Here is a 24,500-nt window from a genome sequence, read left to right as displayed (position 1 = left end):
AAGAGAACTGGTGATAACACTGAAACTGTAAGAGGATGTGGGATGGGAAAACTATAAATGCTGAACAAATACATTGGAATTGAGAACCATTCACATAAAGAGAAGCTGGAGGCATATGTGAGAAAAGCTGGCCAGAGAGGAAGCAATAAACTAGCTGGGCAAAAGTTGAAAATGGACTTTGAGAATAAAGCAGTAGGAATCTACTAAGTATGGAGGCATTTGTTGGCTGAATCTAGGCATGGAGAAAATCTGAACAAAGAGCTGGGAATTGATAGCTCAGGCTAGCAGAGAAAGGAAAGTACAGTGTGGGTGAGCAGGAAAAAATGGGAGAGGGAATATCTAGAGAAGAAATCTAAAATTATGTTTCTGAAAGCAGACACCCAAAACTCAGAAATTTAGACAGGTAAATCTAAGAGAACCCAAACTTTGTATATGCAAATGCCCAGCTCAGCACCCAAACATTTTTCACTTTGCATAAGGCAGAGGAATCGAAGCATTCTGCACAAAGGCACCAGTGGTCCAAGGGCTTCTTATATCGAGAGCGCTGCTGCTCTGCTGCTGGGGAGTTAAAAGAAGCTCAGAGGGAGCCCTTAAGGCACAGAAACTGCATTCCTTCCTACCACAAAGCCGCTTCCCCAATCCTTTGCATAACCTTGGTCTCCCCAATACCTCCTCCCACCCTTCTTTCTCCTCCACCACCTCCTGCTAGCCTTATCTGCTCCACCACATCCTCATTCCTCTCCTGTCCATAGACTGCTCTGCCCATTCTCACGTACTGCTTTGGCTCCCCAATAGCTAAAGGTAATACTGTGGGGAACTAAAGGCATGAAGAAGGAGGATGTGGCTGGATGAGTGGAGAGAATGGAAAGAAACACAGAATGGAAAGAAAGTTGCCCTGAAAAACCTGATCTAATAGGCCTGCTTCAGGTAGGGGTTTGGATGGGGTGACCTCCAAACGTCCCTTCCAGCCCAGGTTGCTCTGTGATCCTGTGTGCTGATGTGAGGTGTTGGGCTGAGGCAGACATAGATGAGTTATGAGTGAGGAAATGAGGAAGAATATCTCAGCCTACTGATGTTTTCATGTTCTTTGGAAGAAGTTCACGTTCCCCAGCTCTTGGAATAGGACTCTGATTATTTGGTTTATATACAGACCTCTCTAATAACACAGGCTCAACTGAATTGCAGCGTGCAAATTTGTTAGAGAAAGGTGAAACTTGGTGAAGCTTTAGCTGCTGGCACAGTCGCTTTAAAGAGCAAGCTTTTTGTCTGCTTTGCTGTATTATATTAGTGGTTCATTACAGTAGCGTTTTTATTACAAGCACTACATTTTTAGTGTTTTAGGTATAGGGGTATGCAAAACTATGTAAATCTGATTTGGGCATTTCTTAGAACAAGGGAAGGTGGTGAGATAGCAAGTTAACACACAAAATAAATTAGAAATAAATGCAAATTCTTGGAATTGGTACCACAGTCTGTGTCATATCATAGTCTTTCCTATACATTTTCAATACCCAAGTGTGGGATTTCCATTGCAAACATGTTGTTCTGGGCATTCTCAAATAAAAATGCTTATTGTGTTGTCATCAGTAATAAAGCCTTTGCTATGAATGTACAACGTACAGCTAGAGCACAAGGAAAATTTCAAGCAACAGTATAAATAGACTGAATTGATCTGTCATTGTTATGAAGCTGGTACTATACTTCAAATTAAGCTCAATGATTATGAAGTGAATTTTGTTGAGTGGAGATTTGAATGAGGGAGGAAAAAATGGAAAGAAATGGAAGAATGGCAAAGAGATTAAGTGATACAAATAGAAAAATAAACTGAGGCAAAAAGCTTACTGAGGAAAAGAAACCTGGCAATGTATAGAGCCTAAGCCCTGTTGTAATCACAAGTGAAGACAAACACAGATTATAAGACTCTGTCTTATAATCAGTGTATGAATCTTGAAATGAGGGTATAAAGAGAAAATTTCATGGAGGAGACAAAAAATCTCAAGCAGATATGTTAGGATGTGTATGTATGCATTTTTCAGGAAGTTTGGTGGATTCAATAAATGTGGGCTTTCAGGCAAAAAAAAATATTAACACCTCTAAATGCAGTTCTGTCTAATGTAGGTGAGTAGTAGCTTACATCTGGAAATGTCTAAAACTCTTTTTGATTTAGTAGAATTTAAAAATACATACTACCACTGTAAATTATTATAAGCAGATTATCAGTATACCCAGTGAATTTTTTATAACTTTGATGCCTCTGATGTACAGCTAGAGGGAGTTTAATACATTGTAGGAGCAGTTCAGTATTTTGAATTTAGCTCGCTGATAGTTTTCTGGATAATTTTTCCATGAGAGTTAATTAGGAGCCATTCAGCAGTGAATAAAGCTGACTTTTAAAGCAGGCTGTAAAGGGCCAAATATAAGTTGAACAACCAGCTGTAGTATGAACACTTGCTTTGAAAGAGGATTGATGATATCTAACAGCAGTGGGCAGCAAAATGTTCCAATGGACTTGTTCTAATCATGGGCCATCTCTCCAAATAATGATCCCCCCCGACCTTTCTCAAGTATGTCTGCCTGTCTAGTACTTTGGCCACCTTCAGAGAAAACAGAATGCTTGCTCCTCTGTAATTTTGCAGAACCTGTGATTTAGTCATATTCATTTTGGTATTTTTGTCTAAAACAGCCGAAGAGCTCCTGCTTGCACGTGCAGCTGAATGGGGATAATTCAGCTTGCTTAGACAGCCTAGTGTCCCAAGCGCTTGGATTGTGTGGCAGACAAACAGTACTCTGGCAGAGAAGTATCATCATTTGGTCTCCTTCACAGCTGCAACACATGGTTATTCACTCTTTATGCCACAGATGAAAAACCTAACCAGAAGCAGATGGGGAGTGAATATTTTTAGAAACAGTATTTCAAAGCATTAGCAAGAGGAAGAGAAAAAGTTTTCAGCTTTAGAGATAAAATTTTAAACTTTCTTGCTAAAGTATATTCAATATTACTTTAAAAAAATTAAATTATTAATAGTACTCTTCCCCAAAATATTTTTCTCAGATTCTTCTATTTCCATGTTTCTTGTGGTCAAAATCAGTGTAAAATGCAAATTATTTAGTTCAAGTATAAGTAGTTGCTCTAAATTAACATTTTATAGTAATGCATAATGCTCAAATAGCTCATTTAAAGGTTCATGTTGTTTCTGTTTGAATGCTTATTTTAATTTTGTATTATTTCTCCAGCAGCTAATAGGATTTTATGCAAGACTTGCTAGGGAAAGGGGAAAATTGGTCTCATAGATCTTAGAAAGCTTTTTGGTAAGCTTGAAATGGTTTTTTTGATATCCTAAGCATCTCCACAATTAACTCACGAGTTGGCTCTTTTCTGTTATCATAGTTCTCCTGCAAGAGGAAATGATCCTTCTCCTCCAAATTACAGTGTCAGAGAAGGATCAGTTCTTCTTTTGAAGCTGTGTTTTTGATAAATATATTTTTATGAAGAGATGAATTATTACTCTAGTTTTCTTGAATATCAAGTCTGCAAGTCTGATGAGTGCAAATGTCTTTAATCTCTTTTTAATTCCAGGCCAGCCGTGGAGAGTCCTCACCAGCACCAAGCAGAGAAGTCCTGAGTTTCTGGCTCAGCAAGAAGGAACCTTAACTGTGTCAGTGTTTGGTGTTCTAATCTTCTGAGAGCTGCCTTCAACATCTTCAGCTTCCATCCTGAAACTTCAATATGGATGCAGATGGAAATATCCGAGTCTAATTTAGTGAGTATTACATTTTTTCCTATCGGAATGAAATCCTTCCAGTACAATTTTAGAAACAAAATGTCTTCTTTTTTTGACTTATCCTCACCCTAAGTGAATGAAAAATATTTGACATGATCCTCAAAGCACAGTAACTAAAAGTTGGATTACAAAATTTTTAGAAGCATGAAAGATAACTCTCTGTTAATTTTTGGCACTGACTGAGGTATTTATCATGTTCATGAACTGGGAATAAGAATTGGGAAGTAGTACTTTGTGATGTTTTTTAACCAGGAGCTTCTTACTTGTTTGGCTCCAAAGAGGCACTGCAGGCCGTGATGTCACCAGATTTTTCACTTCCACAGTGTGAGATTGTTAGTGCAGATAACACTGACTGTGTTTAGATTTAATTTTGAGAGCTCGGGTCTGTAAGAAGCCCATCACTTTTGACTATTTCTGGTTTCAGTGAGGAGCAAGCTCTGAAAAATTTCAAGTCATTTAGTGATATTTGGCAGGTTGTACTGCATTTTAATATTGTTAAAAAACCCCCACCCCCTTCTCTTCATTCTCCATATGCCTCATTTCACCTCATCTATTTTGGGAAAGTCATGATGATATTTCCTGATTTTTGAGAGATTGAAACCTTTGAGATATGTTAAATGATGTTAAAAGTTAAAATGCTAATTTTCTTACTGTTGCTTGAATTTGGATTTATTTTCTGTGTTTAGGTGTACTGGGTAAATTTACCATGGTGTCTCAGGTATTGAATTATCATTTATTTTGCATTTTGAGTGTTATCTATACAGTGCAGTTGTTATTAGTTACTATTAATTGTTTTACAGTAGGGATTAAAATCCACAGTTAAAATGTTGAGACTGTTATACTGAAATTCTGTAAAGATATGATTAAACACAACTTATTTCCAAGAAAGATTCATAAGCTAGAATCAAGGTATCACTGTGGGGGAAAGCAAGACAAAAGAACAGGAGCAGGAAAATAAGCAAAACCACAGAAGAACATGGTTAATTGTTCTAAAAGGGATGGGAGTACAAATGCAGTTCTTGGTATACATGACCAGAAAATGTTCAACTGGCAGGGTTTCTGCACAGGAAAAACCAGTGAGAAATATATACATGTATGTGTTTTTAAATTTCCTTCAGTACTGCAGTCTCTTTCACAGCAATGTGTTTCATCTCTTACTTTTGTTACTGAGTTTGACATGGCTGGTGATGTCTCCAGGTAAATAAAAAAGTAGCCACAGTTGGATAAGGCCCTACAACCCCTTGCACCTTTTGTTCAGACGCCACACAGGAGCTGTATCTGCATAACTGAACGCGTGACATTTGTTTGTGAAGTAATCATTTATTATGCAAACATCAAAACTTCATTATAACTAATTTTATTAAATATGTACATGTTATTACTATTTAAAAGAACGGCTATCATTCCAAGATCTGCAAACTTCTCTCTAGCTCTGAGAGCTGCGGCAGAGCCTGTATTAATGCTAGTTTAAAAGCTGGAAGCTAACGCGGTGTCACTCTGAGTGACACAGCACCACCTCTGGAGGCAAAACTTCATTGGCTGTATTCTTTAGTTACAATACAATCAAAAAAACCCCAAAAAAACCAAAAAAACCAAAAATCTTCCCTGACAACAATATATTTGTACATTGTTTAAATTTCCCAACTCTGTCCAACTTGGAGGATGGAAGCAAAGAATTCTGTCATGATTAGGATTCTCAGATGCTGAAGAAGGGAAGTCGTACCAGAAACATCTGACGATAAAGGCTGTTTAAAGGCAGAGAAGGGGGCACAGGAAGCAAAGAGAAAGATGCGTCCATCTCCTCTGCTGGTATCCAGCCAGGAGCTCTCAATATTTTTCTTGCTCAGGGTCCCATGGCCTCAGTGAGGATAATGCTTCCTATCAGTGGCCCCCCTTCCCATCACCTCTCCACTAAACTGGTAGGTCAGCTTCTTCTTAACTTTCTTGACCTCCCCTGTCTTGCCATAGTTTCTCAAAGCCCGTGCCATCTTCTGGTAGGTCATTTTCTTGCGGTTGCCTTTCTGGATGCCCCAGCGATGCGCCAATGCTTCTTTGTGTTTGGAGGAGAACTGGAAAGTACCTTTCTCCTTGTCCACCCACCAAATGCTGTCCTTCATGTCCCCACTGCGAAGAAGGTCCAGAAGGAACTGATACAGACGTATCTTCTTCTTGCTGCCTGTGTGAGAGTCAAAGAAGAAAACCAATGGACCATTACTATCTGAGTGTAGTTCCTGGTGAAACAGCAGAAAGTATCTAAGTATTTCAGCTAGCTTGGGAGATGCGTAACTTCTTCAGTTTGCAGCATTTGTAACAGTAGACAGTGTAACACTGTGAGGACAAAATATGGGTTGATGTACCAAGAAGAAAAAGCAAGAATAAGTAACTCCAAAGGCTAAACTTCTGAATTTTTTTTTGCTGATTTGAAGCTAATTGAAAAACATTGCTAATTCAAAACTAACCTAAACCTAATTTTGGCAGATTATACAGAAGGTGACTCTCAGGTACTGAGAAAGATGAGCTAAATTTTATTTATTTTTTTAATTGGTTCTTCCTTGACCTTCTTGTCTTGGTTTTCCTGGCTGCTAATAGAAATTGTAGTAGAAATGGCAAAAGCCATTTCCATTCAGGAAGAATGAATAGACAAAGCCAAAGGAGGCAGGGGAGTACATTAAAACATTATGTTTGAGGTAGTTAGGTTGTGAAAGATTAAGAGGATGGGAGAGTGCAAGGAGTCAGGGAAATAAAAGCTTTGGCAGTGGCATAAAATACTGGCACAGCAGTTCTACAGTTTTATTCATTATCGTCATTGTAATGTAACACCTGCTCAGTTCATAGCTTGACAAAATCCTTCTGTTTCCACTGACCTGTTTCTCCATGCATAATTCCAGGCCCAGGGTCCACACCATCATTTTCCCCATCTGATACCTCCAAGGGGGGGCTCTGCCTCTCTATGTCCTCCTCGTCAGAGCTGGGCTGAGGTGGAGAGAAGTACATCCGGGGCAAATAGGACACCTTTTGGAGAACAAAGTAGTAGAGGCAGAAGGCAGTGATACAGAGTAGGGCATCAAGATTAAAAAGGGAAATGTAATGAAGAGAGGCACAGAGAAAAGGGGGGAGAAAGTAAGAGGTAAGTGAAAATGTTTAGTGTAGTTCTGAGTGACTTAGTTGCTGACATTTATAATAAATCCCATCCCATTAAAAACCACTTTCAGATAACAGACAATATTCACACATGTACAATGATACACCTTTACAAGAGAGAAGAATGAATAAATTAATAACATTGTGAATTAACTTTCTCATATCTTATATCCTATACAAGTAACACTGCCCCTCTTCCCCCATATCTCCATAAAGCTTGCTTTCTTCCTAATGAATTTCTGATCCTGGTTGTAGATCCCCAGAGTTAAATTGCTTTTCAGAACAACTTTTTCCTAACACAGACCATCTGGAGCTAAATTCAAAAGAGATGAACAGTTCTGCCCTATCATGGCTGGCTTTGGCTCTGTTGTACTCTTCCTTTCTCCAGCATAGTACCTCTTGATGGCACTGAAACCCTATGGGACTGCAAACAAAATTTGGAGATGGGATTATACCAGTCCGTCAGCGCTCCCTCTTAAACTTCCCCCTGGAGGAGAGGAGTAGCCTTAACACTAAGATAAAGGATATAGCATATCAACCTGTATTCTCTTTTCCCAAATGGCTATCTGAAAATTCCCCTTTAGGGGGGAATTTCTCATCTGCAAAGCTAGTGAGCCAGTTTTTGTGTTCAAGTCTCTTTTCCTTATATAGAGGTGTTGTCAGAAGCAGTGTGGAATATACTTCAGCTCTGTGAATTCTCAGCTGTGGTCTGGTTTCCTAGGGAACATGGCCAGTTGTCACGAATTATTGCATCTTCTTATTTAATAATGTGAAACAGGTCAGTCTGAGGGGCAGAAATAAGAACCCAGTCCCTACATTAAAAAACCCAACCAACATCCCCCAAATCCAGCAGCATATTTCATGTGGCTTTCATGAAATGGGACAGATGATAGTCCTTAAAAGTGAGCTCCTTTTGTACTGCTCTCCTTCACCAGGAAAGGATGTTTTGAGCCTGGTGCCCTCCCAAGAGGACCTCAGACACTGAAGTGGGCAGTGGGCGTTCATGAGTCACACCACTGGCCCTGTGTTGGGCGCCTTTCGGATGAGTTTTGCACCGCTCAGAATGTCCCAATAAGGCGTGTGCCGAGGCTGTTTGGGGGCACAGCAGCTGGCAGTTACTGAGCTGGCAGATTGGCTGCAGCAGATCTGGCAGGAAGGGCAGGATTGGGCAAGAGTGAGTGTAAGCTTCCTGTCAGATCCCCAGGAGCGAAACTTCAGCCCTCACCACAGCCACCTCCAGCTTTTTACAGTTAAGAAAGCTGCAGCCTCAGGGGTAGGAAGGGAGGGAGAGGCTGTGCCGAGGGGGAAGGGGAGTGAGAAGATGGGACAGTGTCCTACAGGGGAGGGGAACGGAGACTGGTGTCGTGGGACATGGGAATGGAGATGTGGGAATGGAGAAAAAGGCTGTGGAATCCTGGAGTGTTTTGGGAGGTGGTATGGGTGTAAGGAACTGCTTCTGTGGGGCTGGAGTGGAACAGTAGGAGGGGACATGGTGTCTCTCAAGCCAAGGTAGTTGCAGAGGCCAGTCTGGGGAGTTGAGCAAGCTTTCCCCACGCTGTCCTCACTTTCCTTGTCCCCACTTCCTCTGCATCTGAAACTCAGCAAGGCAAATACAGTGTCACACAGTTTTGGGGCAGAGTCACAGAGGACTGACCCATGTGCTGTCAAGAACCAGGTTACTAACACAGTTTTGGAGAGAGGAAACTTAAGGAACTACCAGCTACTTTCCATATTCTGAAGTTTTCTCTGAGTCTGTTGCACTCCTGTGTGATTTTTCTCTTTCTAAAGTTCTTCTCACAGCTTTCCAACCTTCTCTTTCATTCTCCCTTTAGAATGAATATTTTTTTTCTTATTTTATTATTTCTGAGGCCCCTCTTGGCAGGCTAACAAAACTTTTCAAACAAATCTTGTTCGTGAACAGGTTAAACTTCAAATCTGATTTCACAAAGTAATATGATATCAACAGAAAATTAAAGAAATATCTTTAATAGTTGCATGTTCTTCCTTTATTGCAAAAAGTAACTCTGATATTGCAGGAAAAGCATGCTAGTTAAAAACTAGCAAATTTACAGGAGGATTAGAACTTGCTTCCTGCTTCTATCTATCACAGTTCCTTTGCCTGGGACTGTGACACACCAGAAGCTGAACTTCAGAGCATGCCAAGTACTATTTGCATGAGCTATTCTAGGAATAAAAGTAAAGTAAAAAGCCAAAGATCCTCTGCTGGTAAGGAAAAGGAGGTTAGTGGTGAATTCTACAAACTAACATCTGCATCTTAGTAGGATGTGGGGCAGGGAGATCACAGTGCTCTTTATCAAAAGTTGTAACAAGATTAATTCCCTGCCTTTCATCCTGAAATGAAAGACCATAGCTGACTAGAATGAATGGGGATAAGCAGAAGTTCCCTCTCTTGTTTTTTTGTTGTGCTTCCAAAGACATCCCTAAAGGGGCTCATTTTCATCCTTTGCCCTTGGCCATAGGTAATGGTTGGTCATTAGTTATTAGCAGTTGCAATGAGCAACTGAAACAACTTGAAGCTTCCCACAGGCTGCTGTTCCATGATGCATTTTTTATATTTGTAACTTTCTGTTCCTAATTCTTTGTTTGTATCTACATCTTACATTCTATTCCTGATTTTTTGATGGCTTGCAGTTTCCTGTTGTCAGTGTTAACTTACTCATTCTACTTTTTCTCTTCTTTCTTTTTGATTAATACAGTATTAGCATACAATTTCAGTTTGCTTTCAGCAGAGAAACCCAAACTGATAAGCCCATGCGTGTGGTTTTTCTCACGAAGTTTCAGCAAGGGTACTGTTATATGCAGCACTGTAATCTGCAAAAGCTCTTTTCTCCAACTTCAGTTCTACTCTGTCGTCTGTTTAGGATGTTTCATGTACACTGGGAAACTCTTCAGCACGAGATCTCCCAGCTTTCTTACTGCTCCAAATAATGAGCTTGGGCACTGTAGGATCAAGAGTGGTTTCCACACCTCCTGTGCTTAATATCTTTGCAGTATGATGGAACACTTTATATTTTCAGCTTCAGTGGGAATTCGCTGCTGCTTTGGTGACCATTGCATAGTGGAGTATCTTTTTTTTTTTCCCAGGGAAATGCCTGGCTTGATGTAAAATCTGAGCAAAGACAAGACAGTGTGCTTTGTTTTGTGACTTATTTACTCCCAGATAGAAGCACAAGTAGGGTGTCCTCAGCCTGTGGTAGAATTGCCAGTGACTTGTCTTTGTTAGCATTTCTCATACATGTCAGGTAAAACTGTCAGGGTTCTTTGGAAATATTTAAAACTTTACTACTACTTCAAAGCTCAGAATTACTTCTTAATAGTCATGGATACCCTTGCTATGATGATACAAAGCTTCTCAGGTCCAGTTCATCTGCAGAATTGTAAACCAGTTGATTTTCATTCCAAATGAAACAAAAATTTGAAATTCCAACCTCCACAAAATGCAGTTCTCTTTTTAGACAGTGTGGGGAGCATTATCCAGGTAAAAAGAATGTTTAAAATACATTTTTCCTGAGAACAAAGAGCTTTACACGCCCTAAAGAGCCTGAGTAACTCATTTCAGCCATCTCTTTCACTTAATAGTATGCATTCCCTAATGTATTATTTTCTTTACCACTAATTACCATCTGAAATTGTGAGCAGGGGTTGGTAACCATACCTGGTGGTTGAGTCCGATGTGTGTGGTTGGGATTGCAGAATCCAAGACATGCATTTGCTCGATCTCCATGTGCCTATAGAGCTGCTGCAGCTGGGGAGGCTGCACACTCTGCAGTTCTGTGAAATGGTTGTCTCCAAAGGTCTCAAATTCACTGTGCATGTGGTGTGGATGATATTCCCAATAATGATCTAAAGAAAGTAAAAATAGATTGTCTGTCATTGCAAGAATAAAAGCCATGGCATTTACCTGGCTTTAATTGATTCTTACTCCAGTCACTGCTCTTTCTGCCCTTTCCAAACCACTCCTGTTGACCTGTCTTTGCTGGCAATCTGTATCTGTAAAGTTTCTTTTCCTAATCTCATAAATTCCTGTGACTGGGAAGTAATACTTTAGGCCACTTTAAGTAGGACAATACTCTCAGATAGTGAGATGGATTTCAATGATAATTTAACACAAGATTTAGGAGATGTTAATGCTGGCACCTTTCTCAAGAAGAGACCATTAACAAGTTTCAAAACATTGTCATTCTTGACAACAAATACGACTGATGTACATACTGTCATATTCTTATTACACTCTTCCTCATGGCATGGAAATGAGGAGGTGGAAAAAATGTAAAGATTATTCTGCAGCTCTCTTTAGTCTTTATTTTACTGTGCTATCAAAATTTCAGGAATGCTGCAGAAAAGACACTTTACTAGATATTTCCTGCTGTGTTGCTATGTCACACATTTTTAAGTACCAATACTAGAGAATAAAAAGATAAATATATGTGGAAATCTGGTATACAGAAAGGCTAAATTCTAATGCAGACTCTTTCTCTACCTTTTTTATTACTTTAGTTCATTTGAAATTTCTGTGATAATTTGGATTTTTTTCAAAAATACAATAAATACTTAAATAACCACTATCATGTTTCCTGATTATTTATCTTTGAAATCAAATTCCCTATCATTCTCAGTTTTAGATTTCTGGCTTTTTTAGTTCAACATAGGCCTTCAAGTTTTTAGAATGTCATATTTGCTGCTCAAAATTTAAAATTTTCTATGAGAAATGTGAAGTTTTGCTAGTTCTAGTTCTATATACAATAGCTGCATACATAATTTTGCACATATTTATGTGCAACCTCTTTTTAAAATCAGTGTCAACACTCTGTCCTCTGCTCTGAGCTTGGAACTAATCTTCCAGGGTTCACCTTTTTGTGCATCATTTTATGAATGGCTGAAATTTCTTTATGATATTATATGTAACAGTTCTAATTTATATCTTATTATTCCATGTTCTCTTCCCTTATTAAATTATTAAAAATAATTTATCCTGCTGTTCACATGTTTTAGGTTGTTATCATGTACTCTTACAATCTAATTCTAATTATCACTAATTATATCACTAATTATGACTTAAGCTAGCTTCAGCTCTCAGTCTTTCAGTATAAATCAGTATATTCACCTCCCTATTCACACTTGCATACTTCTCCAAGCTCTCTGTCACCTGTCACCTGTTGACATCCTTCCAATAACACAATGGACAGAACTCAACATGCTCCCCTAAATGTAGTTAAATTTATAAAGGAACAATTGTCTCGTTCTGCAGTATATATTATTATGCATGATATTATCCGTATACTAATGTGTTATGAATATTTTTCTTAAGCATCAAGTTAATTCTTTTTCTCATCTCCTATCTCCTCATCCTTCCCCATTTATGTTTCAAACAATTAAGTGTAATCACACTGAGGATTTGAAATCCAGGGGAGTGACTTTGAATGTGGCTTCCTTTAGAGTGAACTCAGTGATATACCAAGCGTAGTTGTACCTGGGAAGCTGTAAGTTCTTTCAGCTGTCTGTGTGCTCAGGCCTGTAGAGATTTATTTGGAGGCTCTATCAGACCCTTTATGACACCAGCACTTACTTTATTGTCCTTTCTGCTTTTCTGATTAATGAATAAACATTGTCACTGCATGTGAAAGGGGTGGAAAAGTGCTTATAAAAGCATCCAGGGAGCTGCTGCATTATTTTGTCATTTCTTTGCTTTGTTGTATGGAATGTTCTATGGGCTATGTATGGATTTATAGCCCTAAGATAATTACAATGCACAGTAGCAGTTCTTTGCGTTGCAGTTCAAGAGAAGAATTTCATTTCTAGGGTAAAAATGTGGGGTTTATGGGTGTAAGGGACCCAGGTGTTTTTACATCCATATCTACTTCAACCCCGGAGACAGCAGTGTGTGAGTTGAAATCCATAATTTACCTAAGGCTGTGTCCTTGGTAGGAAGCTTTGAGCACTTTCAGTGTGAAACCTTTCCATTTAGATGGAAGACAGATCCACACCAACTCCTATTTTCTCTGGGTTAAATTACTGCAGATTTCTCTAAGTAGAGCCAACCACTGAGGTCCCATATACCCTGGGCAGCCCTGCCTATTGAGTTGTTGAGAACACATTGCAGGAATAATCTAAACTCCTGTTCCTTAGTGTGATCTGGCTCTGCTTGCTGGGTGGAAAGTGCTCTGTCAGAGGGCAATGCATATTCCCAAGGTTCCCTTGTCATTGATAATTTACAACAGCAAATGAGATCTCATTTATCCTCTAATGCATAATTGGAAGATTGACAAAGCCAGGAAAAAGTCTCCGAGGCTCTCTTGGCAGATCTTCAGCTGTGCAATGTCTTACTAGCAGAAAATATGGTAGCCAAGAGAGAACAAAGAACATTTCCAACATGCCTAGCCATGAGTATCTTGCACCCTCTAGGTGGTCTACTTTTGATTATTTTAAAATACTTTTCATCAGCAGTAATGTTTTTATACTTTAAGATACCTCTTAGTTTTTTGGAGCCTGTGACAAGGTTACTGTTGCTCCAGAATTGCTTTAACTTCTCCCTTGGCAGATTAGTTAACCTATGGAACACAATTTATGCATATCCATGCTAATAACTAATTAGTAATTATCATATTAATTACTAAATTCATTTTTGATGGAATTAGATTCTGCTGTAAAAATAAAGTAATAAAATAATACTATTAGCCCAGCATATAGGATTTTAAATAATGACATAATAGTATTACTCTACAAAAAATAATCTATGTCAGAAATTACTTCAACACAAACTTGTGTCCAAATATGCAAGTTGTGATAGGGAACAAAGTCCTCATTCTTTCTAAAATATCTATAATTTACCAGTAATGCTTAGAAAAAACAATATTGGTGTAGTAACATTAGAAGAAAAATTACAAATCTGTCTCCACAAGCCCTTCTGCAGTAAAATATCCTGGTTAAGTTAATGCACATGAAAATAAAAAGAGAAAAATTTAAATATCTGTGTCTGTGGGTTTTTGAGTTATCAGCAACTCTTTAATTCTATGTTCTTTGTTAGTGTTATGTCAGTTACACATAGCAATTTTGTTCTTTTCCCTAAAACATGAAGATGTAAGGAAGAAAAAAGATGGGAGATAAAAATTCTAGAAATGGAAAGTGCCTGTTCTTTAGGCAAAGGAAAATGTCATCAAAAGCCAAGCTATACCTACACAATGGAGTCATTATGAGAAACTTCATGTGAAGTGAAAGAGGATGTGAAAAAAATTCTCTCTTACAGAGACATGGAGATCATGTTTGTTTTGGTCTTGTATGTAGTGAAAGGTTAGAGGAAGGACAATTATGAATTCTGAACTCCCTCCCATGACAGAGAGGATGTTAGCCTGTTGGGAAGCAATAGCTGACCTAAAGGTATTGTCTTATTATTCACCATGGAGGTAGATTCTCACTCCACAAATGAGAAAACCTGACCGAGCTTTTTCTTGCACCTTCTCATCACTGTAAATTGCTTCGCTCCCTTTTTATAGAAGAATAATGGTAGAACCAGCATTCAGAATATGAAACAGGCTCAAGGAAGGTATTTATAATAAACGTGGAGCAATGGGCTAAATCTGCACTGTGCAGTGCAAAACTGTGCAGAAATTCATGAGCCAGCTGTGGAAGCGGAAACGCGACAGCTCTGTCAGCACAGCGCTCTGCCCGGGCAGAGGAGACAGCTGCTGCCATGGGAGCTCTGGCCCAATGTCTCTGCCTGGTTCTGCTCTGGGCTGGGCTGATTTTCCAACACATGGTGAACTACAGCAGGGTTTCTTTCACAGCCACACACTGCATAGCTTGCAAGTTCCCGCTGTGTTTTGCACATCTGAAAGAACGAGCCAAGGGAAAAACCCATAGAGGAAATGGGAAAAGTATTGGAGGACCCTGGAAACTCAGTGTCTTGACAGGCACTACAGAATCACTCTTGAGAAGAATGCTGTGGTCCTGGGTAGAGTCTTATCTGAAACAATGTTAGAATTTCATTAGCTCTTGCTTTACAAACTTTGTGACTTTAATTACTCCAAATGTTCAAAGGCCCGTGGGTCAGGCCCCATCAAATCACAAGAACAGCTGTGAAGGGAGGGGATTTCTTAATGAAGCTTGGAATTCTTTCTCTTTTTCATATAGTATTTAAGACTAAGGTTCACATGTTTGGACTTTCCTCTACTTCTATGTGGGCTAGTAAAACCAAAGCTGAGATTCCTAAATGGCCATGTTAGGATGTGGGACAAAAATGTCCAGGATATGGGACAAAAATAAAATCCCAGATCATGAAATCTAGTAAGGTCCATGAGGCTAGCAAAGAAGTGAACAAAGGTCAGCACTCAGCTTCATGCAAAAAGTGTTTTTTACTAAACCTATAATGTTTGCTAATAACATAGAGACAAAGCTGCAGTGGAATTTTGTAATTACAAAGATTGCATTGGTGTTACAAAATATGCTGTGTTACACTTACAGACTTACAAGCTCAGGGTAGGGTGATGGACTAATACATGATCACTCAAAGCAGATTCTGTCCTGCATGACTGTGTCTCTGTGTTTATTACAGTATTTAAAACATAGTTGCACTTCAGTACAATGCATTGTGTATTGTGTAAAATAATTGCACACAATTCTTGTGGGGATAAACATATGTTGTGGTTTTGCTTGTTAATTTCAGTGTTCACTTATTGGAAATTATTTCCTACATTTTATGCACTAGTGGCACAGATCTACAGATTTTTTGGTGGACTTTACTACTGATTTGTGTAAATATGGAGTAAGGGTTTCCTTCAGTATTATACTGGAGGAAAATGATGGTAATGCATGTAGCACAAATCTATAGATTAAGACATTGCCATCTCCCTTTCACAAAATTAATTTTCTAGCATTGAGAGAGAGGTAGTCTGACACCCCAGGAAATTTTCCTATTTCTTTCACAGTCCCTTGTCAGCAAAATCAGAAGTATTATTCTGTCTGGTGGCATCTCTTTTCATTAACTGGTAGTATGGAGGTGCATAGTGGTACTGCATAGACCTGCAAAATTACTTTTATGTATTGTTGGTGTACCCCAAGCTGAAATTCTCTCTCACAATTCTGTTCTTATTTCTTCTTTTTATCCTCCTATCTAATCAACTTCTTATCTCTTTCACTGCTGTCACTGCAGCACCTTTTTATTCCTTTCCCCCTCAATTTTCAACCATTGTGCCTTTATCCACTTTGTTCTGAACATTTAGAACTTATTTCTAAATGTACTTTGTGGCATCCTTTTCCTGATCCTCTGCATGGCTCTTCTCAAGACTCTATACTTCTGTCATGTAAACAAAATGAAAATCAAAGTTGAGTTTTTCAGTGTTTATTGGGTAGAAGGAAACTACAATAATTTGTGGGTTTTGGTCTCCATGTGTATTTCTTGGTTGTTCATTGCTCTTTTGGACTGTGAGCAATTCTGGACAGCACAGGGCACAGATATTTATACACAAACAACTACATTACTAACTACATTACTGATGCTTTCATAAATAAAAATTTGATTGAAATGTGCAAGCTGGGCTTAGGTTGCCTCTTCCATGAGCACTGTAGGAGTTAAAAATATGTTTTTGGGGTCTTTAGGACAAGTGTAGCACAGCTTTAGGAACAGATAAATTTCTGTTTTAAGTGCATGTTTAGGTACTGCTTAGGCTATAACCCATATAAGTCACTATCCAGTTTTTGTTCTGTTCATTATGATGAGTAAAGTCATGTTAGTGATCTAAGAAATGTAGCTTAGGAACAGCCTTTCAATAGAAAAAATGGGCAGTAAACCAGATGGGGTGATAAAATGATGAAAGAGAGAGATGTTTTTGCTTGAGGTAGCCTAGACTTAATGACAGAAAAGTTATTTCCCAGTGCTTTCTCCTGCATGGCATCTTTTATATTTATTATTTAATTGTCACAATTGCCTTTTGAGATAATCAGTGTTATCCTGTTTTATGAGTGTGCAAACAGGTACGAGGTATAATGTAAAAACCCTGAGTTTCCATGTGGGATTTGCTGGGTTTGATTAATGAGGCTTGATAGATGCCATGATATAACTGAATTAATTCTTTGTCTTCAGGTGTTAAGAATGGCATTGGTGTTTCCTGAATGAAATGTAGAGAAGAGATTTAGGTAGGAATCTCCTTCAGCCAACTGCTCAGAGTGCTCTTACTCAGTAACTCTCTGCTCTTTAAGATAGCTTCTGTTGCCACAGACAAAACTGTGCTGTGCAATGATTAGTTCATGTCTTAAATTGTAACAGCAATGGATCTAGTTGCTATATCAGTGGGAGTCTTTCAGGGAAACTCCAGGCCCTGCAGGGACTGCCACCAGTAATACAGCAGAACGGTGCTTTTCCTTCCTGAGTCAATATTGACTCTGGTATTTCCAGGGTGTTGTTGCTGGACCATTGTATTGCATGGGAGACAAAATTCACAGAGCAGTTCTCTTGCCTCTGCATTGATTTAGAGTCCAGTGCCCAGACAGCATTAAAATATAGACACCAAAGCTCACATATATAAATTGAAGTAATAAATAATCATACAGCAATTTACATTGAGTTATGTTTACAAACAGCTACAAGGAGGTTTTACTTAGATTTAAAGAGAGGAAATACTTGGGTGTACTGAAGGAAGAGTGAAAACTATAAGGTTAGGTGTGGCAACCTGCAATAGAGATCAAAAGAAAGAGAAAAATGTATGGAGTTGAAAAAGGCTAAACACCAAAGAAACCTAATTAAAATAAAAGAAAAAATAGATTATCCAGGAGCCAAGTGAAATGATAATTGGACATGAGAACACAATAAGAGGAATACAGGGCTGCAAATCCTGGTTCTCAAAAAGTTGAGAAGCAAGCTGAATGGTTTTGATCTGCAGTGGAAAATAAAACCACAATAAAGATAATGAAAGATAGAGATCATGTGATCCCACTTTCCTGGAAACTCCTTGCATCATACTTTTTAAAATGTTCTTTCAGAGAGACCATGTAGCATTTGATGGGTTGCAACAAATAATATAATAATATTATATTATTAATAAAATATTTTTTGTTACTGATTTGAAAATGTGTTTCTATACATTATAGACCACAGCAATAAATTTGTTATTTTCCTGTATGTCCTAAATCCATTTCCTGTGATAGCCCATGAGACTTTATGCTCCAAGGAGATATTTTTTGACTTACCACCATGACTCTCTCCATCACTGTTGAGATACTGGTAATAGTCATGGGGCTGTCGGTAGAGGTCTGACTCATAGGGTACCATATCTTCAGAGGGCTGTAAGAAGAAGAGGAATTTTTAGAACAGTAAGTTTACACAAATCCTTTCCAAATTATTCATATAGTTAGTAAAAAGCTGATGCCAACCCATTTTATATTGCTTAGGGAAAGAAAGGGGAGACTTCAAGTTATTATTGAATCAGCTGAAATAAAATGTGTGACACCAAACACTGGTTCTGGGGAAAAAAAGAAAGAGTAATCCCAGTAGAAAGAGACCCAGCCTGCATGGCAAAACTTGTCCAGCTGTAATACAGAAATCCCTTGTATCCCACACTCCAGCCTCAGAGCTAGAGAAAGTGTCTGTCATGAGGTTTTGTTAAACCTTAGTCCAGTTAAGTTTGTTACAGTATTTCCTTCCAATCCAAACAAATTCTTGCACTGTCTACAACAAGGGAGAACTCAACCACCTCCTTGCCATTTTTGAATGAAAATTATTTCTAGTATTTCTAGGTGTTAATAGAAATATTTAAATTCTTTTAATGACTCCATCATAACTAGCTTGGAAGGACAAATACTTAAAATAACATGATAACTTATATGATGGGTGTATTTCTTGTGTTAATATTTCATATGCCTATCTGTATTTCCCAAATCCTTTCTCTCTCTCCATGAGCCTGTCACATTTTTTGGATCATCTGCATTTTTAAAGTTTATGCTATGGTGACAGCATGACAGAAATACAGGAGAGCTTCTCTTTTTCTTATTCCTCTAGACTGCTTGAGAAAATGGAACCTAAGGTAGCAGCTGCCACTAAAATCCAGACGGAGGTGGTAGATAAGCAGCTAGCAAAAGGAAAGGAGTTTTTTTTTCTTGTTTCTTTAATTCTTTTGGTTAACTTCTTTGGTTCATTCTGCTGGGATTTGGGGATTTAAAGATTGTCCTTTTCTGAAGATTAAGATGTTAGAACACATCCCCCCCAAAAAAAAACCCAAAAAAAACCTCCAACAAAACATTTTTAGAAACTACTTTGGAACTTGGTAAATCCTTAGTAGCAGCCACATGTTGTATTAGTGTATGATTAAAATGCACTGGTAAGATTGTCAGCACACACACTAACTGGGAGTCAGATCTATGGAATATTTAAAGCCTCAGGAGAAAATCCATTCACCTGGCTACAAGCTCCAAATATAATCGGTGGTGGTGGATAATTGCTTTGGGGAAATCTTGAGAAGATGATAACCCACAATAAAGGTTATCTAAGGGAAAGACTAAGGAGAAGAGACAAGCCATCATTTAATTGCAGCCACAGCAGAAATACCAGTGACTCTGGTCTCCAGAGCTGTACTGGAGGTACAGTCTCCCTTTCCAAATCTGTGTGATTTCAATAGAATTGCCCTTTATTCACACAGAGATACAATGGGAAGTATAACCTGTTCTCCAGATTTCAGGGGGCTGCTCAAAAAAGACAGTACAGCACGCATTTTCTCAATGTTTCTGCTATTTCTCTTTGTATTTTCTCGGTGCTCTCTCTGTGGTTATATGTATCTACTTACAAATAATTCCTTCAACCTTTACTGTATTCTGATCTCTAATTAGAAAAAGTAATGAGACTGTGTTTTGCTTTATTTAGGATAAAGTTCTGAATAGAGTTTCTCCTTTTCGTTGCAAATTAGTTCATCTCACTCCCTCATTTCCTTTCCCTAAATATATGCTTCCTGTTAAATATATAAACTTATGCCTTCATATTCAGAATTTTAAATTATTATAGTTTATATTAGAAATTTAAAACTAAATTTATAATTAATATATAAATTACTATAATTCAAAGGTAAACATTCATATTCTTTGAAAGAGGAAATGCCAACATCTAAATGGAAAATGTATATCAAACTTGTTGGGAAAAACAAAGGTAAAAAAGTCATACAACTGTACATTGTTTAAAAGAAAAATGTGTTTTTCTCGACTAAAATACTAGGAAGCGATAGAAATTATTAAGAAGTTAATACCTAAAGGCGTTGACATTTTTAACGCTGATAACTATTTAGCCAAAAGTAAACTAATTTTGAAAGAAATCAGTATCCTGTCAATCTAGGCTTAATTTGCTAAAATTTCCCCTGATACAACAAGGTATCTATCACTCATATCGTTACATAAGTATAGCTTGGCAGGAAGGCCAAGCATCAGTCCAAAAGTAGACAAATGATACATATTTTAGGCATGGAAAAGAACATTTGGATTTTCCTAATTGCTCTTTTCTTTTGTTGTCTTTTTTCAGTATCCAAACTCCTCCACTTCAGACCAATAGCCATTAACAGGCAATAGTGTCTCAGTCTGACAGCTGAGAATGAAGCTGTCAGTCTCTGTATTTTACCATTCAAAAGCTAGTTTTACAGTTCAGATGGATAATCAATGACCAGAACTAAAGGGAGGTGTGTTAAATAAACTCTTATAACAATGATTCCCTTAATATTTACAGAGCTGGCTGACTGCAGAATGAGTTGCAGATGCTCAACATCTAAAAACGTTTTTACATAGGGCATTGGGGTACTATGAACTCTGATTTGGAAGTCTGGGGCTTAAAATCTCTTTATTATGGATTCTTGGAATTTTGGTCCTTGGATTTGTTTCCTGTCCAGTGATCCTTTTGATAAAATACGTATGTGTATGTCCTTGTAAAGTCACACAACTGAACCAGTCTGTCCCCACAAAGGACTTGTAATGCCACCGCTTTCTGTCTTGGTGTCTGATCTTCAGTGGCACAGTAACTAACATGGCAAGATGTACATTACATATTTAAAAGTCTAGTTATCATAAACTTAATCAGATGGTGGCTAAAGGACATAAACCAGCATGTATTCCCTCTGATTATCCTGTGGGAAGGTGGGATATTTCCCTCTATTTATTAGAAAGGTTATTTCAAATAACCTGTTTTTAATTGCTCTCTGTTTTTTGGGGGGCTAGTTTGTTGTTTTGCGTTGCTTTTTAGAAAAGTTTCTTTAGAAATATTTTCTCTAGTTAGAGAGGAGAGGTTTCACCATATAGGGCTGTTGCTTCTTGTGCCAGTCTTTCCCCACTTACCCTGTCCTTCTCTGGAACCTCCCCACCCACACCCATTTCATCATCTTACTGACAGCACTTCCATGACACTGAACTGTTTTGTTACTCCTGACAAAAAGCAAAGAATAGCTTATGTTTAATATTTAACTGATATCAATGGCCATTTGTTCTATCGGTTTTTTCCACGTAAAAGAGTGACTGAAAGCTTTGTTAGGATCCCTCAGCTGTGGCCATAAGTTGGTACCTCCTTTCATGCATGCCATGAGGTGCAATACACTATCTAAGACACTATTCTACCCTCAAGTAGGAAGTCAGCAAACAATGCTTTCTGTCACAGGCTTTGATAAATGAAGAGTGGCTTCAGCCTTCCATCTTTTCCCTGAAACTCAAGGGAACAGCCACAAAACCAGTGAGAAAAGTTCAGTTGGCACTGGTTAAGAGAGACACATTGGACTCAACTGAATAGCAGTCTGAAAATTTTGTTACTCCCCAAGACTTTGTCAGAGGATTCCAGGAAATTGTAAAATCACTAAATGCTGATGGTTTTGTTGTCTTGATATTCACTATTCATTGGCATGTGATTCAAAAATACTTCAGACAATTTCCAGTGATGTGCTGCTGAGACAAACTTTAAGGCCGAGATTAACTATATTTCCTTGGAAAAAAATTACAGTACAACTGTTTTAGAAAAGATGAGTAAAAATATTAGCACGATTACTCATTGGGCCAGCCTCACTGGACCATGTTGGCAATGTACTTATGTGGAACAGAGTACTTCTGTGGGGCATTTTTGTTCTCATGCAAAAACACTTCATTCAAAGCTGTGATTTCTACAGGTGGCCACTTAAGGATTCATATATAACTGGAACCCTCTTCAGGCAAAGGTGTTTGACTTAATTTTTTTCCACCCATAACAAAATGGAATTCTGTCATGCATTGGAAGATACAGACCCAGTCTGCAGAATTTTTCCCCACAAAATTCCTAACCTTCAGAGGAAGGTGCAGTACTCCCAAACCATTTAAACAGTGTTTCCCAACTGAAGGATAAGAATTGCCTACTATAGGCAAGAGAAATCAGTTACTGACCCACCCTCAACTGAACGGGGAGGGGTGGAGGAGGGAAGTGTTGCTGCAACCCCTGCCTAGAAACAGGCTCGTGTCTCCCTGCTGAAAGAGTCCCAGGAGACACAGACACGCAGGGCTCTAGCTGGCAGCACTCAAAGTGCACTTAAAGCAGTTTTGAAAGTACAAACCACAAAATTTTTAATTTGAAAGTTTAATCACAAAAATAGAAATCAAATTTTCCTGTCGAGTGCTTCAGTAAGATGAAATTGTGTTTTCACTGCCAGTTGTATTGCTCATCTGAACACAGTTCAGATAAAATATTAACTGCAACACAAATTAGAATATGGGCCAAACTGTTAGATTTTCACTCTATTTATTCAACATATCCCCTGGAATTCAACACCTGACAACAAAAAAAAAAAAGACAGAAAATCTGGCTGTGAGTTAATGAATGGACATAAAATTAACAACTGGATTTTTTGAATGGAAGTGCAGTTTTCTGGGGTAGCTAAGAACAAGGTTTGTGTTTCTTTTCAATTTTATTTTTTGTAAGCCAAACAAGTAACATACTGAGAAATCTCTATATACACTTTTATTTTCTTGGATTCTATTCAGATTTCTATTCTGTTGCACTTACAGCAGACCCATTGGGAAATTCTGTGTATTTAAGAAAAAGACAAAATATTTTTAGGGTCTTCTCATCCTTTTGGTAGGTAGGTGATTTCAGAGACACTGGTGATAAACTGAGAAAATAAAGATAAATACTTCCAGTCATCATGAATTCCAAACATGACAGGAATTCAAAGGGCCATCTTTCTGGATGGAAGATAAGAAATGTCATTAGTCTTCATTAAATGAGACAAGACAAACACAAAATTTGATAGAAGATTTTGTTAAAAACCCTTGGATCTGCATTGTCTCTTTCTGTTCTCTGGCACATGTATAGCAATTACTGCAAGCCATCTACCACATAAAAAGCCAAGTGAACCACCTTATCTGACACCTCTTCAGCTTCTACAAACTTAATGAAATCTAAATAAGTCCTCTTGTACCCATTCTGCTAACAGATTTCCCATTAAGGCTCGTTTCTGAACAGGTTAGTGACATTATTTTCTACATAAATAATAATTTTTGAACTCACCATACAATAACTTACAGCAGTGCAACAATGATTCAGAGTTAAGAAAAGGATAATGCCCCATAAGCACAGAGAAAAATTTATATCTTGGAGAAAACACTGGGACCGTAGGGGTTTTTCCTCATTTGCCAATTGCTTTTTCTTAGTCAATGAATTTAAGATAATTCAGTACAAGAGAAGATTAAGTTAAAAACTAAAATGCCATCATTGAAAAGAGCACGCAGAGTCCTAAAATCTGCAATATATAAATCAACACTCAACAACTCTTCTCTCACAGATTAGTGGACAGATAAATACATAAACTATGTCAGAGACTTCAGATGATTAAGAATTACAATCTGAAAAAAGACGGCTTTTATATCACGTAGTTGGCACTGAAGAAAAGAGATTTACTGACTTGCTATAAACGTCCTGTACAAAAATACCACGCATTTAATCTGTTGAAACAAATGGAGATCAAAATCAGATACAAGTTTGGGGAGGAAATGTTAATTTCCCTTTCATTGCAGTGTTGTCACTAGTTTTATATATTGACTTAAGCCAAACTTCCTGGCATTACAAATAAAGACCAAAACAGAGATATTCTCAAATAACAAAACCTGGCTTACTTTGCCTTTTGCTACTGAACGCAATGATCAATATTACAAATAAATCCATATACTCACAGGGGGAATAAGGGGAAATCCTTCCATTGTGCAAGCTTGCAACATTCAGCCAACTTCTGAGTGAATTTTTCTTAATTCAGTTTTCAAACATCCAGAATAACTGAGTTGTAAAAAATCATATTTAAAAAAAAAAAAAGGGGGGGGGAAAAGGAAAAAGAAAGAAAAATGAAAGAAAAAAAAAAAAAAAAAGAAAAAAGTGAGATCCTTGGACTCTGTGAAGTCCCTTAGCAGTGGTGGATCTCAGGGTAGGAGAACCCTAACAAGTTTTCATAGTTTGCCCTAATAGGTTCTGAGGTGGACTTCTTTCCGAGTTGTATGCGAAGTTCCTGATTTTATCAAATGTCTGTAGAAGGCAGATAGCCCTTGGGTCTATCAGCACGCTGTGACATCACACTTTAGCCAGTTTGCATAAATCTC

At 38.0% G+C, this 24,500-nt stretch overlaps 1 protein-coding gene across 1 annotated transcript; it reads right to left on the bottom strand.

The window, feature by feature from the left end:
* Nucleotides 1–4,501: 4,501 nt before the first annotated feature.
* SPI1 (Spi-1 proto-oncogene) lies at nt 4,502–24,448 on the bottom strand. Its single transcript, XM_015632300.2, has 5 exons — nt 24,084–24,448; nt 18,123–18,216; nt 10,600–10,787; nt 6,647–6,794; nt 4,502–5,958 (listed from the first exon to the last, which is right to left on the bottom strand). Exons 1-5 carry the CDS (start codon nt 24,126–24,128, stop codon nt 5,642–5,644), a joined length of 792 nt encoding a protein of 263 aa, XP_015487786.1. The 5' UTR covers nt 24,129–24,448; the 3' UTR covers nt 4,502–5,641.
* Nucleotides 24,449–24,500: the final 52 nt, after the last annotated feature.

The sequence above is a fragment of the Parus major genome, chromosome 5 (assembly GCF_001522545.3).
Source record: "Parus major isolate Abel chromosome 5, Parus_major1.1, whole genome shotgun sequence".
NCBI classification, from domain to species: Eukaryota; Metazoa; Chordata; class Aves; order Passeriformes; family Paridae; genus Parus; species Parus major.
Note: the sequence above shows the minus strand (reverse complement) of the source record. Positions and strands in the feature narration are given on the sequence as shown.

Coding starts and splice junctions, on each gene's coding strand:
- SPI1 (XM_015632300.2), bottom strand. CDS start 24,128: ATGTTGCAAGCTTGCACAATGGAAGGATTTCCCCTTATTCCCCCT. Junction 18,217..24,083: donor GATTTCCCCTTATTCCCCCT/GTGAGTATATGG, acceptor TTCTTCTTACAG/CCCTCTGAAGATATGGTACC. Junction 10,788..18,122: donor TGATGGAGAGAGTCATGGTG/GTAAGTCAAAAA, acceptor TACTTTCTTTAG/ATCATTATTGGGAATATCAT.